Source organism: Hyla sarda (genome assembly GCF_029499605.1).
Source record: "Hyla sarda isolate aHylSar1 chromosome 1 unlocalized genomic scaffold, aHylSar1.hap1 SUPER_1_unloc_7, whole genome shotgun sequence".
NCBI classification, from domain to species: Eukaryota; Metazoa; Chordata; class Amphibia; order Anura; family Hylidae; genus Hyla; species Hyla sarda.
The window spans coordinates 735,556-759,733 of NW_026607593.1; the positions used below are offsets into that span (position 1 = coordinate 735,556).

Consider the following 24,178-nt stretch of genomic DNA (forward strand, 5'->3'; position numbering starts at 1 on the left):
CACTGCATCATGGGTGCTCTCCCCTGCGGAGAGCGCAAAAAATGTCCTAACCCATTTTTTTGTGTTTTCTTTTCTTCTCCTTTCAGATCCGTGTATGCAGAGGATTACTGCGGATTCAATGGATTACGACAGATGAACTGTATTTTTTTTATTTTAATAAAATGGTTAACGAGGGCTGTGGGGGAGTGTTTTTTAAAATAAAATTATTTTTCCAATGTGTTGTGGTTTTTTTTAAATTGAATTTTCAGACTTAGCAGTGGAAGCCGGTCTTATTGACGGACTCCATTACTAAGCCAGGGCTTAGCTTTAGCCCCAAAAACAGCTAGCACTAACCCCCAATTATTACCCCAGTACCCATCGCCACAGGGGTGCCGGGTAGAGCCAGTACCAACAGGCCCAGAGCATCAAAGATGGCGCTCCTGGGCCTAGGCGGTAACAGGCATTTCGGCTGGGGAGGGCCAGTTACAATGGTCCTCACCCACCCTGGTAACGTCAGGCTGTTGCTGCTTTGTTGGTATCTGGCTGATACTGAATATGCAGAAAACCCTATGCGTTTTTTTTTTTTCTTCCATAAATAAAAAAAAATTCATAGGGTTCCCCATATTTTCATTCTCAGCACAATAGCAACCAAACAGCAACAGCCTGACATTACCAGGGTGGGCGAGGACCATTGTTAGTGGCCCTCCCCAGCCTAAATAACGCCAGCCTGTTACCACTTAGGCCCAGGAGCGCCATTTTTGAAGCTCCAGGCCTGTTGGTACCGGCTCTTCCCAACACCCCTGTGGCGGTGGCTACCGGGGTAATAATTGGGGGTTAGCGTTAGCTGTTTTTGGGGCTAAGCCCCGGCTTAGTAATGGATTCCGTCTATTAGACAGCCTCCATTACTAAGCCTGAAAATTCAACAAAAATAAAATAAAAAAAACACAATACATTGGAAAAATGACTTTATTTTAAAAAAAACACTCCCCCACAGCCCTCGTTAACCATTTTTTTTTTATAAAAAAAAAACTGTTTGTCCGTCGTAATCCATCGAATCCGCCATAATCTTCTGCATACATGGATCTGAAACGAGAAAAAACAAAATATTGGTTAGTACATTTTAGTTGCTGTCCGCTCGGTAGAGCGCCCATATTGCAATGTCTTCCCAAACAGGGAGCCTCCAATTGTTGCAAAACTACAACTCCCAGCATGCTCCTGGGCATGCTGGGAGTTGTAGTTTAGTAACAGTTGGAGTCTCCTTATCTGGAAAGACACTGCCAGAAGGGTCTGTTCACATTATACAAAACGGACAATGTGAACAGAGGCTTACTAGTCTAACTCCCGTCTGTAGCACTGCCCCCTAATGATGTCATCAATAGGGCGGAGCTACACAAACCCGACGGGGACAGGGAGCGAGGAGGGTAAGTGGATCTCCTGTTCTGTATACACTATATACAGCTATCTGTAGATAGCTGTATATTCTGTATTCCGCACAAAGGGACTATAGGAGTAGGGAGTCAGTCTGGTGACAGGATTCCCGGCTCCTGTATAGTATATACGGGTACACTATGCCCCCCTGTATACTATACGGCGGGGGAGGTGAGTAGTGACGTTATACATCCTTCCTCATCTCTTTACACTCAGCATCCGACCCATAGAGTAGTACCCAGAAGACAGTGAAAAAACTGCAACAGGGTACAAATTTGGCTGTTTCCACACACCAGGAAAAACACCAGAAAAATTGCCAAAACTAAGGAAAAACCTGCTGCAGTTTTTCTGGCGTTTTTTTAGGTGTACAAAAAGAACCAAGTGGAAACCTAGCCTCACATCTAGAATGATAAACGCCGGCCAATGTATCTATAAGTTACACTGAAAAACTAAATATTTAATCTTTGAGACACTTAAATAAAAATGTTCATAATAATTTGGAACAGGGTGTATATATACATTAGGGTACAATATTCTAGTACTTGGTTGAGTATTTTTTGGGAACACTCATACTTTTTCAATATTAGTTTATTACTCTTTCTTGTGAATCTGACTGCAATGGTCGTAGTATTTGTACTATTTGACAAGTTGGAAGGTTACTTTCCAGTGTGAGCTCTTTGGTGTATAAGAGTTGCTTTCCGAGTAAAACATTTCCCACATTCTGAACATGAATATGGCTTCTCCCCTGTGTGAGTTTTCTGATGTTTAACAAGATCCGATTTCCAGGTAAAGCATTTTCCACATTCTGAACACGGAAATGGCTTCTCTCCTGTGTGAGTTCTCTGATGTTCAGCAAGATGATAATTTTGAGTAAAACATTTGCCACATTCTGAACATGAATACGGCTTCACCCCTGTGTGAATTTTCTGATGTTTAACAATATCCGATTTCCGAGTAAAGCATTTTCCACATTCTGGACACGGAAATGGCTTCTCCCCTGTGTGAGTTCTCTGATGTTTAACAAGATCTGATTTCCAAGTAAAGCATTTTCCACATTCTGAACATGGAATTGGCTTCTCTCCTGTGTGATTTTTTTGATGCTGAACAAGATGTGATTTGCAAGCAAAAGATTTCTCACATTCTGAACATGAAAATGGCTTTTCTCCTGTGTGAGTTTTCTGATGTACAACAACATGTGATTGCTGAGTAAAACATTTACCACATGCTAAACATGAAAAGGGCTTCTCTCCTGTGTGAATTTTCTTATGTTTAACAAGATTTGATTTATGGGTAAAACACTTTCCACATTCTGGACATGAAAATGGTTTCTCCCCTGTGTGATTTCTCTTATGTCTAACAAGATTAGATTTTTGGGTAAAACATTTCCCACATTCTGAGCATGAATATGGTTTCTTTCCTGTATGAGCTCGTTGATGTCCAACACCCCTTCTGTGACTTTTATTTTGCTGAACATCCTGTGATGACTGAGAAGACAGGACCTGTATATAAGGATGAGATGACAGATCTTGGCTGTGAAGGGCTGAGGGTGTATCTGGGATAATGGAATGTTCTTCATATGTATCTTGTGTGATATCATCATCTGCTTTATAATCTGAAGATATAAGATTCTCCTCTGATCTCCTGGTACAAGAATCTGCAGAGAATAACACAGATTATATTATTTACACTTCCTCCCCCCCCCCCCAGTCACAATATACAATGTATCCAGAAAGTCTCCCCCCGGTCACTATATACAATGTATCTAAACCTGTGGTCAGTAAAGATACACGCACCATGTAAAATCATCGGCAACAAAAGTGGAATCGAAAATAACGGGGGACATAGTAAAAACTTGTTGCGCCACGAAATTTTGTGGAAATAAAAACATCACACTACATCACAAACACCAAAAAGAACAAACGTTGACACGTTGCGCTGTAATTTTTGAAGTGATGGATGTGCTGGGATTCATTCTCGATTACAGGACATCGCACTCGTGTTTACAGGGAAATTAGGAGGCGGAAATTGTTGTTTTTACATTATAAGGGGTTCGGGGTATTGTTCAATCTCTAATATTCTCAATGTTTTGAGGTAATAAACACCCGACCCTTCACCTTTCCCTAATAAATTATGATTCTTCTTGAAATGCTACTACAGGGTCCTCCCTTAAAGGGGTACTCAGGTGAAAAACTTTTTTATTATATCAACTGGTGCCAGAAAGTTAAACAGATTTGTAAATTACTTCAATAAAAAAATCGTAATCCTTCCAGTACTTATTAGCTGCTGAATACTACAGAGGAAATTCTTTTCTTTTTGGAACACAGAGCTCTCTGCTGACATCATGACCACAGTGCTCTCTGCTGACATCTCTGTCCATTTTAAGAACTGTCCAGTGTAGGAGAAAATCCCCATAGAAAACATATCCTGCTCTGGACAGTTCCTAAAATGAACAGAGGTGTCAGCAGAGAGCACTGTGGTCGTGATGTCAGCAGAGAGCACTGTGTTCCAAAAAGAAAAGAATTTCCTCTGTAGTATTCAGCAGCTAATAAGTACTGGAAGAGTTTTTAATAGAAATTATTTACAAATCTGTATAACTTTCTGGTACCAGTTGATTTAAAAAAAAAAAAAAAAAAGTTTTCCACCGGAGTACCCCTTTAACTCGTTCACGACCGAAAACATACGTTTACATCATGGGTCGGGTGAGGAAGTATGGGCAGAGCTAGAGATCTGAGGGTAAAGACCGACATGGAAGACCAATCAGGTGCTGGTTTTCATTTAACCTTTTGAATGGCGCATTCACTAATGGCTGCAGGATTTAAACTGTTTTGCTGGGCATTTCTCATGTTTAGAGGCCCAATCACCCTCCCCCCCACCCTAGTACTTCGTGCACCCGGCCATGACTCTTCTCTGCATTTAGTAGGTAATACTCACCGGAGAGGTTACTTGTAGGAATGTCCTCCTTATACTGCTCATCACTGCTCACATCTGTCTCTTCTTCTTCCTTTACGTCTATAACATTTTCTTTCCCTGTAGGAATCTCCTCCTTATACTGCTCATCACCGCTCACATCTGTCTCTTCTTCTTCCTTTATGTCTGTAGCATTTTCTTTCCCTGTAGGAATGTCCTCCTTATACTGCTCATCACCGCTCACATCTGTCTCTTTTTCTTCCTTTACGTCTGTAGCATTTTCTTTCCCTGTAGGAATGTCCTCCTTATACTGCTCATCACCGCTCACATCTGACTCTGGAACATTAATATTGTTCGGATCTTCACCCTAATTCATAAGATTTGGAAGAAATATTGTAAACGTCATCAGACAGTAGGAGAAGTCACGTGGGATTTTATAGATGAGCAGGAGATGAGGAGTCATGGAGGGTGAGGGGACTGACCACAAGAGCTTCACAGCCCTTCTACAGATCATAGGGAATATCTCCATCTACCTGATCATCCTGTGGAAGAAGAGGACGGGGACACCTCTCTGGTGCTGTTCTCTTACTGGATCTGACTGTAGGGAACACATACAGAGACTGAATTTATTCTTTACATACAAATAATGAGAGGACGTGTGTATATAGTCATGTCTATTACCTGGTGATGTGAGGAGCTGCTGATCCTCCATCATGACCTGATCCTTGTACTGATCCTTGTGTCATTCTACATACTCCCACTCCTCCATGGAGAAATAGACCGCCACGTCCTGACACCTTATAGGAACCTGACACACAATGATACAGTCATCACCACAACCCCTCCAGTGGTGTTACTGTATAATGTCCCAGCATTCCCAGCAGTGTCACCTCTCCAGTCATCACCAGACCCCTCCATTACTGTATAATGTCCCAGCAGTGTCACCTCTCCAGTCATCACCAGACCCCTCCATTACTGTATAATGTCCCAGCAGTGTTACCTCTCCAGTCATCACCAGACCCCTCCATTACTGTATAATGTCCCAGCATTCCCAGCAGTGTCACCTCTCCAGTCATCACCAGACCCCTCCATTACTGTATAATGTCCAAGCATTCCCAGCAGTGTCACCTCTCCAGTCATCACCAGACCCCTCCATTACTGTATAATGTCCCAGCAGGGTCACCTCTCCAGTCAGCACCAGACCCCTCCATTACTGTATAATGTCCCAGCATTCCCAGCAGTGTCACCTCTCCAGTCATCACCAGACCCCTCCATTACTATATAATGTCCCAGCAGTGTCACCTCTCCAGTCATCACCAGACCCCTCCATTACTATATAATGTCCCAGCAGTGTCACTTCTCCAGTCATCACCAGACCCCTCCATTACTGTATAATGTCCCAGCAGTGTCACCTCTCCAGTCATCACCAGACCCCTCCATTCCTGTATAATGTCCCAGCAGTGTCACCTCTCCAGTCATCACCAGACCCCTCCATTACTGTATAATGTCCCAGCATTCCCAGCAGTGTCACCTCTCCAGTCATCACCAGACCCCTCCATTACTGTATAATGTCCCAGCAGTGTCACCTCTCCAGTCATCACCAGACCCCTCCATTACTGTATAATGTCCCAGCAGTGTCCCCTCTCCAGTCATCACCAGACCCCTCCATTACTGTATAATGTCCCAGCAGTGTCACCTCTCCAGTCATCACCAGACCCCTCCATTACTGTATAATGTCCCAGCAGTGTCACCTCTCCAGTCATCACCAGACCCCTCCAATACTGTATAATGTCCCAGCAGTGTCACCTCTCCAGTCATCACCAGACCCCTCCATTACTGTATAATGTCCCAGCATTCCCAGCAGTGTCACCTCTCCAGTCATCACCAGACCCCTCCATTACTGTATAATGTCCCAGCAGTGTCACCTCTCCAGTCATCACCAGACCCCTCCATTACTGTACAATGTCCCAGCAGTGTCACCTCTCCAGTCATCCCCAGACCCCTCCATTACTGTATAATGTCCCAGCAGTGTCACCTCTCCAGTCATCACCAGACCCCTCCATTACTGTATAATGTCCCAGCAGTGTCACCTCTCCAGTCATCACCAGACCCCTCCATTACTGTATAATGTCCCAGCAGTGTCACCTCTCCAGTCATCACCAGACCCCTCCAATACTGTATAATGTCCCAGCAGTGTCACCTCTCCAGTCATCACCAGACCCCTCCATTACTGTATAATGTCCCAGCATTCCCAGCAGTGTCACCTCTCCAGTCATCCCCAGACCCCTCCATTACTGTATAATGTCCCAGCAGTGTCACCTCTCCAGTCATCACCAGACCCCTCCATTACTGTATAATGTCCCAGCAGTGTCACCTCTCCAGTCATCACCAGACCCCTCCATTACTGTATAATGTCCCAGCAGTGTCACCTCTCCAGTCATCACCAGACCCCTCCATTACTGTATAATGTCCCAGCAGTGTCACCTCTCCAGTCATCACCAGACCCCTCCATTACTGTATAATGTCCCAGCAGTGTCACCTCTCCAGTCATCACCAGACCCCTCCATTACTGTATAATGTCCCAGCAGTGTCACCTCTCCAGTCATCACCAGACCCCTCCATTACTGTATAATGTCCCAGCAGTGTCACCTCTCCAGTCATCACCAGACCCCTTCATTACTGTATAATGTCCCAGCATTCCCAGCAGTGTCACCTCTCCAGTCATCACCAGACCCCTCCATTATTATATAATGTCCCAGCAGGGTCACCTTTCCAGTCATCACCAGACCCCTCCATTACTGTATAATGTCCCAGCAGTGTCACCTCTCCAGTCATCACCAGACCCCTCCATTACTGTATAATGTCCCAGCATTCCCAGCAGTGTCACCTCTCCAGTCATCACCAGACCCCTCCATTACTGTATAATGTCCCAGCAGTGTCACCTCTCCAGTCATCACCAGACCCCTCCATTACTGTATAATGTCCAGCAGTGTCACCTCTCCAGTCATCACCAGACCCCTCCATTACTGTATAATGTCCCAGCAGTGTCACCTCTCCAGTCATCACCAGACCCCTCCATTACTGTATAATGTCCTAGCAGTGTCACCTCTCCAGTCATCACCAGACCCCTCCATTACTGTATAATGTCCCAGCAGTGTCACCTCTCCAGTCATCGCCAGACCCCTCCATTACTGTATAATGTCCCAGCAGTGTCACCTCTCCAGTCATCACCAGACCCCTCCATTACTATATAATGTCCCAGCAGTGTCACCTCTCCAGTCATCACCAGACCCCTCCATTACTGTATAATGTCTCAGCAGTGTCACCTCTCCAGTCATCACCAGACCCCTCCATTACTGTATAATGTCCCAGCATTCCCAGCAGTGTCACCTCTCCAGTCATCACCAGACCCCTCCATTACTGTATAATGTCCCAGCAGTGTCACCTCTCCAGTCATCACCAGACCCCTCCATTACTGTATAATGTCCAGCAGTGTCACCTCTCCAGTCATCACCAGACCCCTCCATTACTGTATAATGTCCCAGCAGTGTCACCTCTCCAGTCATCACCAGACCCCTCCATTACTGTATAATGTCCTAGCAGTGTCACCTCTCCAGTCATCACCAGACCCCTCCATTACTGTATAATGTCCCAGCAGTGTCACCTCTCCAGTCATCGCCAGACCCCTCCATTACTGTATAATGTCCCAGCAGTGTCACCTCTCCAGTCATCACCAGACCCCTCCATTACTGTATAATGTCCCAGCAGTGTCACCTCTCCAGTCATCACCAGACCCCTCCATTACTGTATAATGTCCCAGCAGTGTCACCTCTCCAGTCATCACCAGACCCCTCCATTACTGTATAATGTCCCAGCAGTGTCACCTCTCCAGTCATCACCAGACCCCTCCATTACTATATAATGTCCCAGCAGTGTCACCTCTCCAGTCATCACCAGACCCCTCCATTACTGTATAATGTCCCAGCAGTGTCACCTCTCCAGTCATCACCAGACCCCTCCATTACTATATAATGTCCCAGCAGTGTCACCTCTCCAGTCATCACCAGACCCCTCCATTACTGTATAATGTCTCAGCAGTGTCACCTCTCCAGTCATCACCAGACCAATCCATTACTGTATAATGTCCCAGCATTCCCAGCAGTGTCACCTCTCCAGTCATCACCAGACCCCTCCATTACTGTATAATGTCCCAGCAGTGTCACCTCTCCAGTCATCACCAGACCCCTCCATTACTGTATAATGTCCCAGCAGTGTCACCTCTCCAGTCATCACCAGACCCCTCCATTACTGTATAATGTCCCAGCAGTGTCACCTCTCCAGTCATCACCAGACCCCTCCATTACTGTATAATGTCCCAGCAGTGTCACCTCTCCAGTCATCACCAGACCCCTCCATTACTGTATAATGTCCCAGCAGTGTCACCTCTCCAGTCATCACCAGACCCCTCCATTACTGTATAATGTCCCAGCATTCCCAGCAGTGTCACCTCTCCAGTCATCACCAGACCCCTCCATTACTGTATAATGTCCCAGCAGTGTCACCTCTCCAGTCATCACCAGACCCCTCCATTACTGTATAATGTCCCAGCAGTGTCACCTCTCCAGTCATCACCAGACCCCTCCATTACTGTATAATGTCCCAGCATTCCCAGCAGTGTCACCTCTCCAGTCATCACCAGACCCCTCCATTACTGTATAATGTCCCAGCAGTGTCACCTCTCCAGTCATCACCAGACCCCTCCATTACTGTATAATGTCCCAGCATTCCCAGCAGGGTCACCTCTCCAGTCAGCAGCTCCATCATCTTGTTGATGAGTTCTAGGATCTTCTTTTCATCCATTTCCTCATGTATCAGGGAGTGAGGTGGGGGCCCCGGGATTGGGCTCAGGGTTCTTCCCCATCCTTCACACACAGGGGCCCAACAGCGTCCACTAGAGGACTTCTTCACTACTGTGTAATCCTGTGTATGGAGAGACACATTAACATCACTACATACACTCCCAGAATCCCTCACCTCTCCAGTCATATCCATCTGTGATTACATAGATAAGAATGAGGTCATGTGACATCACTCCCAGAATCCCTCACCTCTCCAGTCATATCCTTCTGTTATTACATAGATAAGAATGAGGTCATGTGACATCACTCCCAGAATCCCTCACCTCTCCAGTCATATCCATCTGTTATTACATAGATAAGAATGAGGTCATGTGACATCACTCCCAGAACCCCTCACCTCTCCAGTCATATCCATCTGTTATTACATAGATAAGAATGAGGTCATGTGACATCACTCCCAGAATCCCTCACCTCTCCAGTCATATCCATCTGTTATTACATCGATAAGAATGAGGTCATGTGACATCACTCCCAGAATCCCTCACCTCTCCAGTCATATCCATCTGTTATTACATAGATAAGAATGAGGTCATGTGACATCACTCCTAGAATCCCTCACCTCTCCAGTCATATCCATCTGTTATTACATCGATAAGAATGAGGTCATGTGACATCACTCCCAGAATCCCTCACCTCTCCAGTCATATCCATCTGTTATTACATAATAAGAATGAGGTCATGTGACATCACTCCCAGAATCCCTCACCTCTCCAGTCATATCCATCTTTTATTACATAGATAAGAATGAGGTCATGTGACATCACTCCCAGAATCCTTCACCTCTCCAGTCATATCCATTTGTTATTACATAGATAAGAATGAGGTCATGTGACATCACTCCCAGAATCCCTCACCTCTCCAGTCATATCCATCTGTTATTACATAGATAAGAATGAGGTCATGTGACATCACTCCCAGAATCCATCACCTCTCCAGTCATATCCATCTGTTATTACATAGATAAGAATGTGGTCATGTGACATCACTCCCAGAATACCTCACCTCTCCAGTCATATCCTTCTGTTATTACATAGATAAGAATGAGGTCATGTGACATCACTCCCAGAATCCCTCACCTCTCCAGTCATATCCATCTGTTATTATATAGATAAGAATGAGGTCATGTGACATCACTCCCAGAATCCCTCACCTCTCCAGTCATATCCATCTGTTATTACATAGATAAGAATGAGGTCATGTGACATCACTCCCAGAATCCCTCACCTCTGCAGTCATATCCATCTGTTATTACATAGATAAGAATGAGGTCATGTGACATCACTCCCAGAATCCCTCACCTCTCCAGTCATATCCATCTGTTATTACATAGATAAGAATGAGATCATGTGACATCACTCCTAGAATCCCTCACCTCTCCAGTCATATCCATCTGTTATTATATAGATAAGAATGAGGTCATGTGACATCACTCCCAGAATCCCTCACCTCTCCAGTAAGCCGGAAGAGTATCTGTAGGGTGAGGTTTATGATCCTGTCGGCCATCTTGTTCCTGTCTCTCTCCATGGTTGATGGGTCATCCAGGAGAATTCTCTTATATAGAAGATATCAGCAGAGGATCCTGGATTGGAGAAACCTGAAGGGAAGAAGAGGAGACGATGATAAACCGCACCAGATTCTATGGAGAAATAAAATCCATTTCCTGGAGATAATCTGGGGAAACATCTGAGGAGACATTATAGGAGTTTTCAGATTTCTCTATAGAACAAAATCCATTGTCCGAGGGCTGTAAAATAAGAGACTAGAGCGCACTCCCCTCTCCCGTCCAGTGGTGGCGCTCTGGTCCTCCAGGTCTTCTGAGGTCGCTCTCCCTGCTCTGCTGAAGACGTTGTGAATCCATTTCTCCTAATCTCTGAGGCTGCGGTGTATTCAGAACGTCTTCATCAGAGCAGGGAGAAGAATAGAGGGATTCAATATGACATTGTCCAATGAAGAATACTGAAATGTGTCCACTAGGGGGCACAATATACATCACAATTACATCAGGATTTTATGTGAATTGTGATATGTCCCCCCTGAAGAACCTGCTATTACCTGCAGCAGAGGCCGAGCATCATATACCGTTACACCCGCAGGGTCTGGGCTACCACCGGAGTCAGTGTTTCCCAAGCAGGGTGCCTCCAGCTGTTACAGCATTTGGCTGTCAGGGCATGCTGGGAGTTGTAGTTTCACAACAGCTGGAGGCACGCTGGTTTGGAAACACTGTCTTAAGTAATAATAGGGGAGCGGGAGAAACTTAAAAAACCTGATGCTTACATAGTCCTGTATGGAAGAAGTGGCTGATCATGGAATCTAAAGGGTCAATGGTGATGAGCGTCATTAGTGGTGAGTCCTGGCTGCTTATAGCTTCTGAGCTCACCTCAAAGTCCCATATGGGGCACAGAATGTAAATATACATCGTGTCCTTAAGGGTTAATAATAAACATCCCCAATAATCCTGATCTGATGGTGACCGCACACACATACCTGTATCTGTAGAGGAGCCGTGTGCTTACAGGACCTGCGATGATGTCACCGTCATGTGATCAGTCACATGGAGGAGGAGGAGTCACATGATCAGGGGCTGCTGCTCTGAGAGATCTTCACACACAACAGCAGTGACTACCCCACCAGGACCTGCTCTGTATCTGTTACATGCTGGAGGTGTAGGACCTGTGATGATGTCACAATCATGTGACCAGTACATTTGGGGGCAAAGTTTAGCAGTATAGACGTGACTGTGGCTGAAGGACCTGTGGGTAGGATCATGTGACAGGAGTGGGCGGAGCTCAGCAGCGCAGGATAGAAGAGATTGTGATTGAAGGACCTGTGACAATGGTCATGTGACAGCAGAGTCCTGCATACACTGAACAGATGAGCCTAGAGCAGCAGCCCCTGATCATGTGACGACTCCTCCTCCTCCATGTGACTGATCACATGACGGTGACATCATGCAGGTCCTATAAGCGGCTCCCGTACAGTCTGCAGGTGGAGGTATGTGTGTGGTCACATGTGGAGGCTGTCAGATGGTTTTTGTACTATTAACCCCTTCAGGACCCGGTAGGTTTGAGTTTTAACCCCTTAAGGACACAGTGATTTCTCTTTTTAATGTTTTCCTCCTCGCCTTCTAATAGCCATAATGATTGCAATTTCCTCTTTACAAACCCATATGACGCTTCTTGTTCTTGTTGTTTTTTTCACCCCTGATTTGTACTTTGTAATGACATCACTCATTTTACTGCTAAATCTACAACAAGGGACAAAATAGTTACATAGTTACATAGTTAGTACGGTTGAAAAAAGACATATGTCCATCAAGTTCAACCAGGGAATTAAGGGGTAGGGGTGTGGCGCGATATTGGGGAAGGGATGAGATTTTATATTTCTTCATAAGCATTAATGTTATTTTGTTCCAGGAATGTATCTAATCCTGTTTTAAAGCTGTTAATTGTTCCTGCTGTGACCAGTTCCTGAGGTAGACTGTTCCATAAGTTCACAGTTCTCATGGTAAAGAAGGCGTGTCGCCCCTTGAGACTAAACTTTTTCTTCTCCAGACGGAGGGAGTGCCCCCTCGTCCTTTGGGGGGGTTTAACCTGGAACAGTTTTTCTCCATATTTTTTGTATGGGCCATTTATATACTTATATACGTTTATCATATCCCCCCTTAAACATCTCTTCTCAAGACTAAACAATTGTAACTCCTTTAATCTCTCCTCATAGCTAAGATGTTCCATGCCCCATATTAGTTTAGTCGCGCGTCTCTGCACCCTTTCCAACTCCGCAGTGTCCCTTTTATGGACAGGTGACCAAAACTGACCAGCATATTCCAGGTGAGGCCGTACCAATGCTTTATAAAGGGGGAGTATTATGTCCCTGTCCCTTGAGTCCATGCCTCTTTTGATACATGACAATATCCTGCCGGCTTTGGAAGCAGCAGCCTGACATTGCATGCTATTCTGTAGTCTGTGATCTACAAGTCACCCAGATCCTTCTCTACCAGTGACTCTGCCAGTTTAATCCCCCCTAAGACATACGACGCTGCAGGTTATTAGTATACACAGCCCCCCTCTATATACACAGCCCCCCTCTATATACACAGTCCCCCCTCTATATACACAGCCCCCCTCTATATACACAGCCCCCCTCTATATACACAGCCCCCCTCTATATACACAGCCCCCCCTCTATATACACAGCCCCCCTAAGACATACGACGCATGCAGGTTATTAGTACCCAGATGCATAACTTTACATTTATCCACATTGAACCTCATTTGCCAAGTGGATGCCCAGACACTTAGTCTATCCAAGTCATCTTGTAACTTATGCACATCCTCTATATACACAGCCCCCCCTCTATATACACAGCCCCCCTCTATATACACAGCCCCCCACTATATACACATCCTCTATAGACTGTACCGTGCTACAAAGCTTGGTGTCATCTGCAAAGATAGAAACAGAGCTGTTAATACCATCCTCTATATCATTAATAAATAAATTAAACAACAGCGGGCCCAGTACAGAACCTTGGGGTACACCACTAATAACCGGGGACCAATCAGAGTACGAATCATTGACCACCACTCTCTGGGTACGATCCATGAGCCAGTGTTCAATCCAGTTACAAACTAAAGTTTCCAAGCCCAAAGACCTTAACTTACCTGTCAGACGTCTATGAGGGACAGTATCAAATGCTTTAGCAAAATCCAGAAACACTATATCCACAGCCATTCCTCTATATACACAGCCCCCCCTCTATATACACAGCCCCCCCCTCTATATACACAGCCCCCCCCCCTCTATATACACAGCCCCCCTCTATATACACAGCCATTCCTCTGTCAAGGCTTCTACTCACCTCTTCATAAAAGCAAATTAGATTGGTTTGACAACTTCTATCCTTAGTAAACCCATGCTGGCTATCACTTATAATACTATTATCCCCTATGTATTCCTGTATGTAATCCCTTATAAGTCCTTCAAACAATTTACCCACAATGCACGTTAGACTTACCGGTCTATAATTGCCTGGCGATGACCTAGAGCCCTTTTTGAAGATTGGCACCACATTCGCCTTGCGCCAGTCCCTTGGCACAATACCAGACACCAGAGAATCTCTAAATATCATGAACAGGGGTACAGATATTACTGGACTTACCTCTCTAAGAACTCTTGGGTGTAGTCCATCCGGTCCTAATATTATTTGTGGGGTGAAAAAGAAAATAAAAGCCATTTTTAAAATCTGGTGTCTTCTGTTTGGATGCAGTGCACATTACGGTTATAATTCCCTTTATTCTGTAGGTCCAAACGATTACAATGATCAATGATTTATATAGGTTTTATTTTAACACTTTTAAAATATAAAACAATTCTTACTTTTTGTACAATAATGAGTCTGCATCAGATTGTCCTACCTTGTCCCCTATAACTCTCTTATTATTCCGTATACGGGGATGTATGAAAGTCATTTTTTGCGCTGTGATCTGTAATTTTTATCGGAACCACTTTAGTTTTGATGAGACTCTTTGATCACTTTTTAAGAATTTTTTTTTTGGCCCATGAAGTTTTATTTTTTTACGTTTACGCCATTGACCGTGCGGTTACACATATGTTTAGGTTTATTTTTATTTACATTATTTCATTTAAGAGAAACAAATTGGTAAATGGGGAAGATTCAATCATTTATTAGGGGAGGGGCTTATTCACATTAAGTTAATGTTCTTTTTACCTTATTCCCAGTTTTTTAGTCCCTGTAGTAGACTATTACATGGAATCTATAGATTACATACACTGATCACTGCTGTGATGCTGAGGCTGCCTGCAGGATTGGAGCGTCGTTCAGACAGCGTGGAGCGAGGTTAGGGACCTCCACCCGTTCTCTCAGCTGACCAGGACCCCGCTATTTCACTGTGGGTGTTCTTATCAGCTCCACTGAGCTACCGGAAATAGATTTTTGGCATTGGTGATGTCCGGCATTAGCAATGAGTCCCAGATGCTGATAGCAGGTAGGTCCTAGGGGCTATGAATCGTGCTGAACTCCTGACTGTGCTTCATAGACTGGCAGCAGCCTCCCTCCCCTCCAAATCTTATCACTTTAATGACAGGAGTCCCTGCTCTGAAAGGGGTTTCCTGCACAAGAGCAGAAGATATGTCAGATTGGATGCGTCTCCTGTTCCGGAGCTGGGCCCATGGCTATACATTATATACCTCCTGTCCAGTCAGCCATGAAGGAGTTAAATGGTGGTCATGCATTGCCACTTAACATTTCTGGGGCCACACACTATACAGATAGCTGCTTATTGTCCCTTCTACTCGCTGGGATAACATCAACCAGTCTAGCTAGGGTTAAAGGGAACCAATCGTCAGATTTTACCCTATATAACGCTCTGCAAAGCGTTATATAGGGTAAAATCTTTATTTTCACCATCCCCGGGGGATGCTCCTGCCCCCAGGGATGGTGAAGATATGAAGTTATAAACTAGTCACCGCCGCCGCCGTAAGTAGTCACTTGGGCGGGGAGGTCTTCTCCCCTACTCCCGTTCTTCCGCCGGCAGCGACGCCCCTTCCGCTTGCTTGACGGGCCGCGTCATCGTTCCGCTCACTGAACAGACGGAGCTGAGTGATGACGCGGGCCGTCAATCAAGCGGAGGGGGCGTCGCTCCCGGCCGAAGAACGGGAGTAGGTGAGAAGAGCTCCCCGCCCAAGTGACTACTTACGGCGGTGGTGGTGACTAGTTTATAACTTCATATCTTCACCATCCCTGGGGGCAGGAGCGTCCCCCGGGAATGGCGAAAATAAAGATTTTACCCTATATAACGCTTTGCCAAGCATTATATAGGGTAAAATCTGATGATTGGTTCCCTTTAAGTGGCGCACAGCACTGCCAATTCTACCCTTAGGGGCCAGACAGTAAGCAGCCATCTATATAGTCCCGGGGGAGGGGAGCAGTGATACTATGAAATATCACTTAACTCCTTACACTCCATGGGACGGGCACTTTGGGTATAATGACCTGAACTGACAGCTGGATCATCAGACTTGCGGTCAGTTCTGGTCATGTGACCATAATATAGAGGATCTGCCCCGACAAGTATTCACCTCATCATCCGAGAGCAAGAAGATAAATCATGTGCAGGAATATCCCCTCAAATGTCTCCATATAACATCCTGGAATTGTATAGAATTAAATGTTTATTCACAATACAGATTCCTATAAGGTGTCAGGACGTGGCGGTCTATTTCTCCATGGAGGAGTGGGAGTATGTAGAAGGACACAAGGATCAGTACAAGGATCAGGTCATGATGGAGGATCAGCAGCCCCTCACATCACCAGGTAATAGACATGACTATATACACACGTCCTCTCATTATTTGTATGTAAAGAATGAATTCAGTCTCTGTATGTGTTCCCTATAGTCAGATCCAGTAAGAGAACAGCACCAGAGAGGTGTCCCCATCCTCTTGATGAACAGAATATGGAGGATATTACCACAGGGAAAGATCTGATCTATATTAATGCTACAGACATAAAGGAAGAAGAAGAGACAGATGTGAGCAGTGATGAGCAGTATAAGGAGGACATTTCTACAGAGCATGATCTCAGCTATATTAATGCTACAGACATAAAGGAAGAAGAAGAGACAGATGTGAGCGGTGATGAGCAGCATAAGGAGGATATTACTGCAGGGAAATATCTGATCGATATTTATACTACAGGCATAAAGGAAGAACAAGAGACAGATATAAGCGGTGATGAGCAGTATAAGGAGGACATTCCTGCAGGGAAAGATCTGATCTATATTAATGCTACAGACATAAAGGAAGAAGAAAAAACTGATGTGAGCGGTGATGAGCAGTATAAGGAGAACATTCTGACAGGAAAAGATCTGGATAATATTAAAGCTACTGATATGAAGGAAGAAGAGACAGATGTGAGCAGTGATGAGCAGTATAAGGAGGACATTCCTACAAGTAACCACCCAGGTGAGTAGTAACAACTTAATATAGAGACTGTAATAATTGTGTAGAATTCTTTAATCTCTCTGTCCTGTCTCTTCCTGTATATTCTTCTATTCAGCCAAAATGCAAACTAATGTGATACTACAGCTGGAATATGGACAAGAAATATCCCTATGTGTACGAGGCCATCACGCCCGCTCCCATAGACTTGCACTGAGGAGGCATGGTGTGACATCATGACCCCCGCAGCCCACACCCAGCGTTTGGAACTAAATGTTCTGACCACTGGGGCAGTGGAGTACCCCTTTAATCTCCCTGTCCGTTCTCCCTCTGCGGCAGAGCAGCTCATGTCCATGTAACAGGGGACGAGAACTGTGGCCAAGAATTCAATAGAGTTGTGTATTGTAGCAGCAGAAGTGTGCTGGGATAAGGAAGCGCTGGTGGACACGTTCTCTCGTGGACTCTCCCATATTATACAAGATGAGATTGTGGTCAGAGATCTCGAGGAGCTTTTGTCTTTCACCTTCTTAACAGACACTAGGTTCCGAGAGAGAGAGAGACCACCATTTCGGAACCCCTTGAGGAGGCCTTCTGTCAGATTGTCACCTCGCCTTTCATGCCCTCCCATCCCTCCCTCACCTCCCATGCCCCCCTCACCTCCAATGCAAAATGGCATTGTTTCGTTTTTTTATTTTGTCCCACAAATATTTTTTTTCTTGGTTTCGCCATAGATTTTTGGGTAAAATGATTGATGTCAAGGACAGCAATTATTTTATAACATAATCTGCGGCGAAACAAAAAAAATTGTTTGTGGGGTGAAATAAAATAAAAAATCGCCAATTTGCCTCTTTCTAGGGCTTCCGTTTTTACGCAGTGAACTTTTCGGTAAAAAATAACACCTTATCTTTATTCTGTAGGTCCAGACGGTTACAAGGATACCCAAGGTATATAGGTTTTATTTTATTTTACTACTTTAAAAAACTTTTTAAACTTTTTTTATTAGGGGAGGGGCTTATTCACATTTATTAATTTAACATCTTTTTTTTACACATTTTTTAGCCCCCATAGGGGACTATTACCTGCAATCTTCTGATTGTATATACTGATCAGTGCTATGCCATAACATTGATCATTGTTATCAGTACTCTGCTGCTTCAGTCTTGGAGTAATAGAACACTGATCAGATGGCGAGGAGGCAGGTAAGGGCCCTCCCACCGTCCTCTCAGCTGATCGGGACATCAGGATTTTGTGGTGATAAAGGAATAAAAGGGATAAATAATTGCACCACACCATGACCACCACCATTACCACCATATAGTGACGGGATAATACTGCCATACTGATACTGAATAATACCCCTGTACACAGACTAATATCCCCCCATACAGTGCCCCCGGCTCTACACAGGCGCTGCAGACCATATAAGTGATTACAGTGCAGTTACATGTAGTGAATCACAGGGGGCATCTTCCTGAAGTCGTTCTCTTTCCTTTTAGTCCCCACAGAATCTGCCGGAGAAACATGTTAGGCACCGCACGTTTCCAGCACATTTCCCAATTCTTTCCTACCCTCAGTGCCCTAAATAGTGTAGATAATGTCAGTATGAAGGCAGATAATGGCGGTAGGTAGATAGCGTTGGTAGGTAGATGGTGTAGGTAGGTACTGGTGGTAAGTAGATAGATCAAAAACAAAAGAATGCATCATTTGTGGCTTCCATTCTTATGCAGAGCACTTTTCGGTACAAATGACGTCATCTATATTGTGTCCAAACAATGACATCGATACCCAATATATATAGGTTTTGTGTTATTGGATTATATTATTATTGGATTATAACTTTTTGTAATTTTTCTGTAATATTTCTGCCCCCATAACACTTTATTCTCCTGTACGAGGGATCGTTTTTATTTGCACCGTGATTTGTAGTTTTTGTATAGATTGTTCTTTTGTTTTGCTTTTTATACTTTTTTTTCTCTATTTTTTACATTTGCGCCATTCACTGTGCGGTTTAATTAACAACATTATATTATAATAGTTCGGATATTTACACCAAATATGTTAATTTATTTTTGTTTACATTATTTTATTCCAAAAAGGGGGGGGGGGTGTAATCAGACTTTTATTAGGGGAGGGGCTATTTCACATTTGTTTCTATTTTTTTTTTAAATATTTTATTTACTACTTTTTATGCTATAAATTAGTGATCCGAAACCTAAGGCTCTCTGCCTGCTGCAAAACTACAACTCCCAGCATGTTACACTATATAGTAGTATAGGTCCTGGTACAACATGCTGGGAGTTGTAGTTTCGGGTCGGCTGCAAAGTCAGAGGCTGTGTCAAGGAATGCTGGGAGCTGAAGTTTTTAACTACATCACCCAGCATGCCTTGATACGGCCTATGGCTCTGCAGCTGACCCAACCCAAAACTACTCCCAGCATGTTTCACCATATACTAGTATAGTAAAAGTAATGGTGCAACATGCTGGTAGTCGTGGTTTTGGGTCTGCTGCAGAGGTATAGGCTGTATGAGGGCATGCTGGGTGTTGTAGTTGGTAACTGCCACTCCCACCATTCTTTGAATCCCAGCATTCGTGATGTCAGACATCACCGCCCCCGCCCAAATCCCCACCCCCCCCACCCCCGCAACTTGCCCCCTCCAATAGACTTACATTGATGGGGTGTGACTGTGACGTCACTACACCTGCAGCCCAAGCCCAGCGTTCATAACTAAATGTTTTAAACGCTGGAGCAGTGGAGTGCCCCTTTAAGGGGTTACAAAGTAGTAAAGCGTAACAAAAACTATGCAAACTGAGTATTGTGATCATATTCACCTGAGAAATAATTGTACCGCACAGTGAATGAAGGAAAAAATGTTATGGCAAAATAAGAGTTTTGGCTCTTAGAGGAAAGCTTAAATTTCCTGAGTTGTTAAGGGGTTAAAATAAAATCTGTGTTATTCTCTGCAGATTCTTGTAGCAGGAGATCAGAGGAGAATCTTATATCTTCAGATTATAAAGCAGATGATGATATCACACAAGATACATATGAAGAACATTCCATTATCCCAGATACACCCTCAGCCCTTCACAGCCAAGATCTGTCATCTCATCCTTATATACAGGTCCTGTCTTCTCACTCATCACAGGATATTCAGCAAAATAAAGGTCACAGAAGGGGTGTTGGACATGAACGAGCTCATACAGGAAAGAAACCATATTCATGCTCAGAATGTGGGAAATGTTTTCCTTTTAAATCAAGTCTTGTTACACATCAAAGAACTCACACAAGAGAGAAGCCATTTTCATGTTCAGAATGTGGGAAATGTTTTCCTACGAAAACAAATCTTGTTCAACATCAAAGAACTCACACAGGGGAGAAGCTATTTTCATGTTCAGAATGTGAGAAATGTTTTACTAATAAATCATATCTTGTTGTACATCAAAGAACTCACACAGGGGAGAAACCATTTTCATGCTCAGAATGTGGAAAATGTTTTACTCAGCAATCGCATCTTGCTGTACATCAAAGAACTCACACAGGGGTGAAACCATTTTCATGTTCAGAATGTAGAAAGTGTTTTACTGACAAATCAAATCTTGTTCAACATCAAAAAACTCACACAGGGGAGAAGCTTTTTCCGTGTTCACAAATTACTGAGAAATCAAGTCTTGTTTATCATCAAAAAACTCACATAGGAGAGAAGCTATTTTCATGTTCAGAATGTGGAAAATGTTTTACTGAGAAATCAAGTCTTGTTACACATGAAAGAACTCACACAGGAGAGAAGCCATTTTCATGTTCAGAATGTGGAAAATGTTTTACTAAAAAATCATATCGTGTTGAACATCAGAGAACTCACACAGGGGAGAAGCCATTTTCATGTTCAGAATGTGGAAAATGCTTTACTTGTAAATCAAATCTTGTTAGACATCAGATAACTCACACTGGAGAGAAGTCATTTCCATGTTCAGAATGTGGAAAATGTTATTCTATGAAATCAAGTCTTGTTAATCATCAAAGAACTCACACAGGTGAGAAGCCATTTTTATGTTCAGCATGTGGAAAATGTTTCACTGGGAGATCAAGTCTTGTTTATCATCAAAAAACTCACACAGGAGAGAAGCCATTTTTATGTTCAGAATGTGGAAAATGTTTTACTGACAAATCAGGTCTTGTTCATCATCAAAAAACTCACACAGGGGTGAAGCCATTTCTGTGTTTAGAATGTGGAAAATATTTTATTCAGAAATCAGATCTTGTTAAACATGAAAGAATTCACACAGGAGAGAAGCCAATTCAGAGCAATAAATGATGCAGATAACACATCTATATATTATCCATGTACATAGGATATCTGACATTTATATGGATCATAAACTGCAGGGGTCTCAAACTGGCGGCCCTCCAGATATTCCAAAACTTTAACTCCCAGCATGCCTGTGAGGGGAGTCAGCTTGTTATAGGTTTTTATATAACCTTCTATAATAATCCTTTATATGATTATACGCCATTTTGTATATCATCACCATGTTGTCTATAGTCCACCATCTTGTCTATGTTCCTTCATTATGAACTGAGTGTGAACTTTACCAGAATTATAACCAGGAAACTTGTAAACAAGAACCACAACTGCTGAGCGTACAGAAAACTCCAAGGCTTTGGATAGGGGATAAGATGTGTAATCCCCGGAGGACCCCTTTAAATAATACAATACACTAATTCATACTATAGAAGAAAGGATGTCCAGCGCAGATTCTTGCAGAACGGAGCTTTTATTTGCAGACTTTCACCTCGGTGCACAGACAATGTAGACACACATGACGGGTTTCTGTCCTACATCTGGACCTTAGTCATACAAGTTATAAAATTACCTGTCAGCCATTTATAGAGGACGTGAGACATCAGCTCCTCCTTAATGGGGCGCTTCTTAGATGTCCCATCTTCTCCACCCCCCATCATACAGGTGGATCGTACCACCTCTACATGACCAGGGGTGATATCTGACTATAGGAACATATTCAATGTATCTATCACAACCACATATAATGTGAAATATAAAGAACATATCCAATCACCTATATAGAAAATACGTATCATAAATATACAGTATATAAAACCAATGGCTGTCATTGTGGGAATAGGCCGGGCATTATATAAAGAACTTTTTCTGTAATATGGAAATATATATAAAAATGATTGTAGCATCACAGAATAAAGATATGGTGTGAGAGCATGATGGGAGGAAGTGAGAGCTAGCTCCTCCTCCTGATCCTGAATCCTCGGGGCTGAGATCTAGTTTAAAGGGGTACTCCGGTGAAAACCTTTTCTCTTTTAACTGGTGGCAGAAAGTTAAACATATTTGTAAATTATTTTTCTTTTTCCTTTTTGTTTTTATATTTGTAAATTACTTCTATTAAAAAATCTTAATCCTTCCAGTTAGGGATCGACCGATATCATTTTTTTAGGGCCGATAATCGGTGGAGATTAGAGCCGATAGCCGATAACTTATACCGATATTCCGGTATAAGTTATCGGCTATTTATCCCCCCGCGACACCGCTGCAGATCATTGATTTAAAGCGGGCGCTCTAACGCAATGCACTGCAGTGGCTTTTGCGGTGCCATAGGCCGCCGCGACCACCCGCTTCTCTCCCCCTACCTGTCAGGGTGGTCCGGGCCATCTATCCTTCCTGTAGTGTCCGGCGGCATTCCGGGTGGAGGGTGAACCGGTCCGGGCTGTCCTTCTCCGGGGGTTCTCTTCTCCACTCCGGGCAGGCTCCGGCATAGTAACGCAGCATAGACGCCGCTGTGCAGTGACGCCCATGCGCAGCGACGCACCTGACGTCACGGCGTAGCGGCGTCTAGAGCCTGCCCAGAGTGGAGAAGATGACCCCTGGAGAAGGACAGCCAAGACCGGTTCACCCTCCACCCGGAATGCCGCCGGACACTACAGGAAGGATGGATGGCCGGGACCACCCCCATTACGGGTAAGCTTAATTTTTTTTATTGACTTGGAGGGTGGGGGAGGGGCCCGACCGGTATAGCGGTATGCCCCAAATCGTGATTATCGGCCGATAATATCGGCCATACCGATAATCGGTCGATCCCTACTTCCAGTACTTATTAGCTGCTGAATGCTACAGAGGAAATAACTTTCTTTTTGGAACACTGATGACATCACGAGCACAGTGCATAACAGATGTATGCTAAGGGCAGCATGGTGGCTCAGTGGTTAGCACTGCTGCCTTGCAGTGCTGGTGACGGGTTCAAATACCACTAAGGACAACAATAAATAAAGAGTTATTATTATTATAATAATGTCAGCAGAGAGCACTGTGCTCGTGATGTCATCAGAGAGCATTCCAAAAAGAAAATAATTTAGCATAATGTAGCATTCAGCAGCTAATAAGTACGGGAAGGATTAAGATTTTTTAATAGAAGTAATTTACAAATATGTTTAACTTCCTGCCACCAGTTGATTTAAAAGAAAAAAGGTATTCACTGGAGTACCCCTTTAAGCCCTGTGCTAGGGCCCCAGCCTTGTTGCTGAGGCCGAGATTGAATGGAGAAATGCTGACCTGTGCTGAGGATCGTTTGCAGTGTGGCACCTGCTGTTGATGCTTGCTGTTTGCTGCTGAGCCGTGCCGTTCGCCGCCCGGGGAAGCTGAGACGGTCTGGGATCGTGTTCCGAGCGGGGACTCCTGCCGGAGTCTCACGAGGGGTCCGGGGAGCGTGCTGCCACACGTGACCCCGCATACGCTGGACGCTGACGGGAGAAGACGCAGGAGATGGTGCCGGCGCCCCGGAGGCAGAGTGACGCAAAAAGAGGCTGGGACGGGGGAGCGAGGGTACGGCAATGGATAGGTAACACTTTGTGGAGTGTGACCCTGGAGGAAGGGGTGCTGATCCAGTGCATTAAGGAAGGAAAAGAAAGAAAAGAGCCTGCAGGTGCCCGCTGAGAGAGTGTGGCGGTACAGCGTGGAGGAAAG

The 24,178-nt window shown here is 44.3% G+C and overlaps 2 protein-coding genes across 4 annotated transcripts in view; one reads left to right on the plus strand and one right to left on the minus strand.

Moving 5' to 3' along the window:
* The window catches only part of LOC130298278 (uncharacterized), a 91,228-nt gene that overhangs the window by 42,064 nt on the left and 24,986 nt on the right, over positions 1–24,178 (minus strand). The window contains 3 exon segments of the mRNA XM_056551208.1: positions 2,068–3,061; positions 4,339–4,681; positions 9,115–9,267. Of these exon segments, the coding sequence (XP_056407183.1) occupies positions 2,068–3,061; positions 4,339–4,681; positions 9,115–9,267 (1,490 nt within the window).
* On the plus strand, positions 11,756–22,378 carry LOC130298253 (oocyte zinc finger protein XlCOF22-like). 3 transcript variants are annotated; one of them, XM_056551176.1, is made up of 5 exons: positions 11,756–12,290; positions 16,440–16,566; positions 16,650–17,216; positions 18,110–18,136; positions 20,157–22,378. In XM_056551176.1, the coding sequence occupies exons 2-5, from the start codon at positions 16,479–16,481 to the stop codon at positions 21,500–21,502; spliced, it is 2,028 nt and encodes a 675-aa protein (XP_056407151.1). In that variant the 5' UTR covers positions 11,756–12,290; positions 16,440–16,478; the 3' UTR covers positions 21,503–22,378. The 3 variants fall into 3 exon arrangements, with proteins under 3 accessions (XP_056407151.1, XP_056407150.1, XP_056407152.1); XM_056551175.1 differs by having other exon boundaries at positions 11,756–12,224; XM_056551177.1 differs by lacking the exon at positions 11,756–12,290 and adding an exon at positions 15,158–15,238.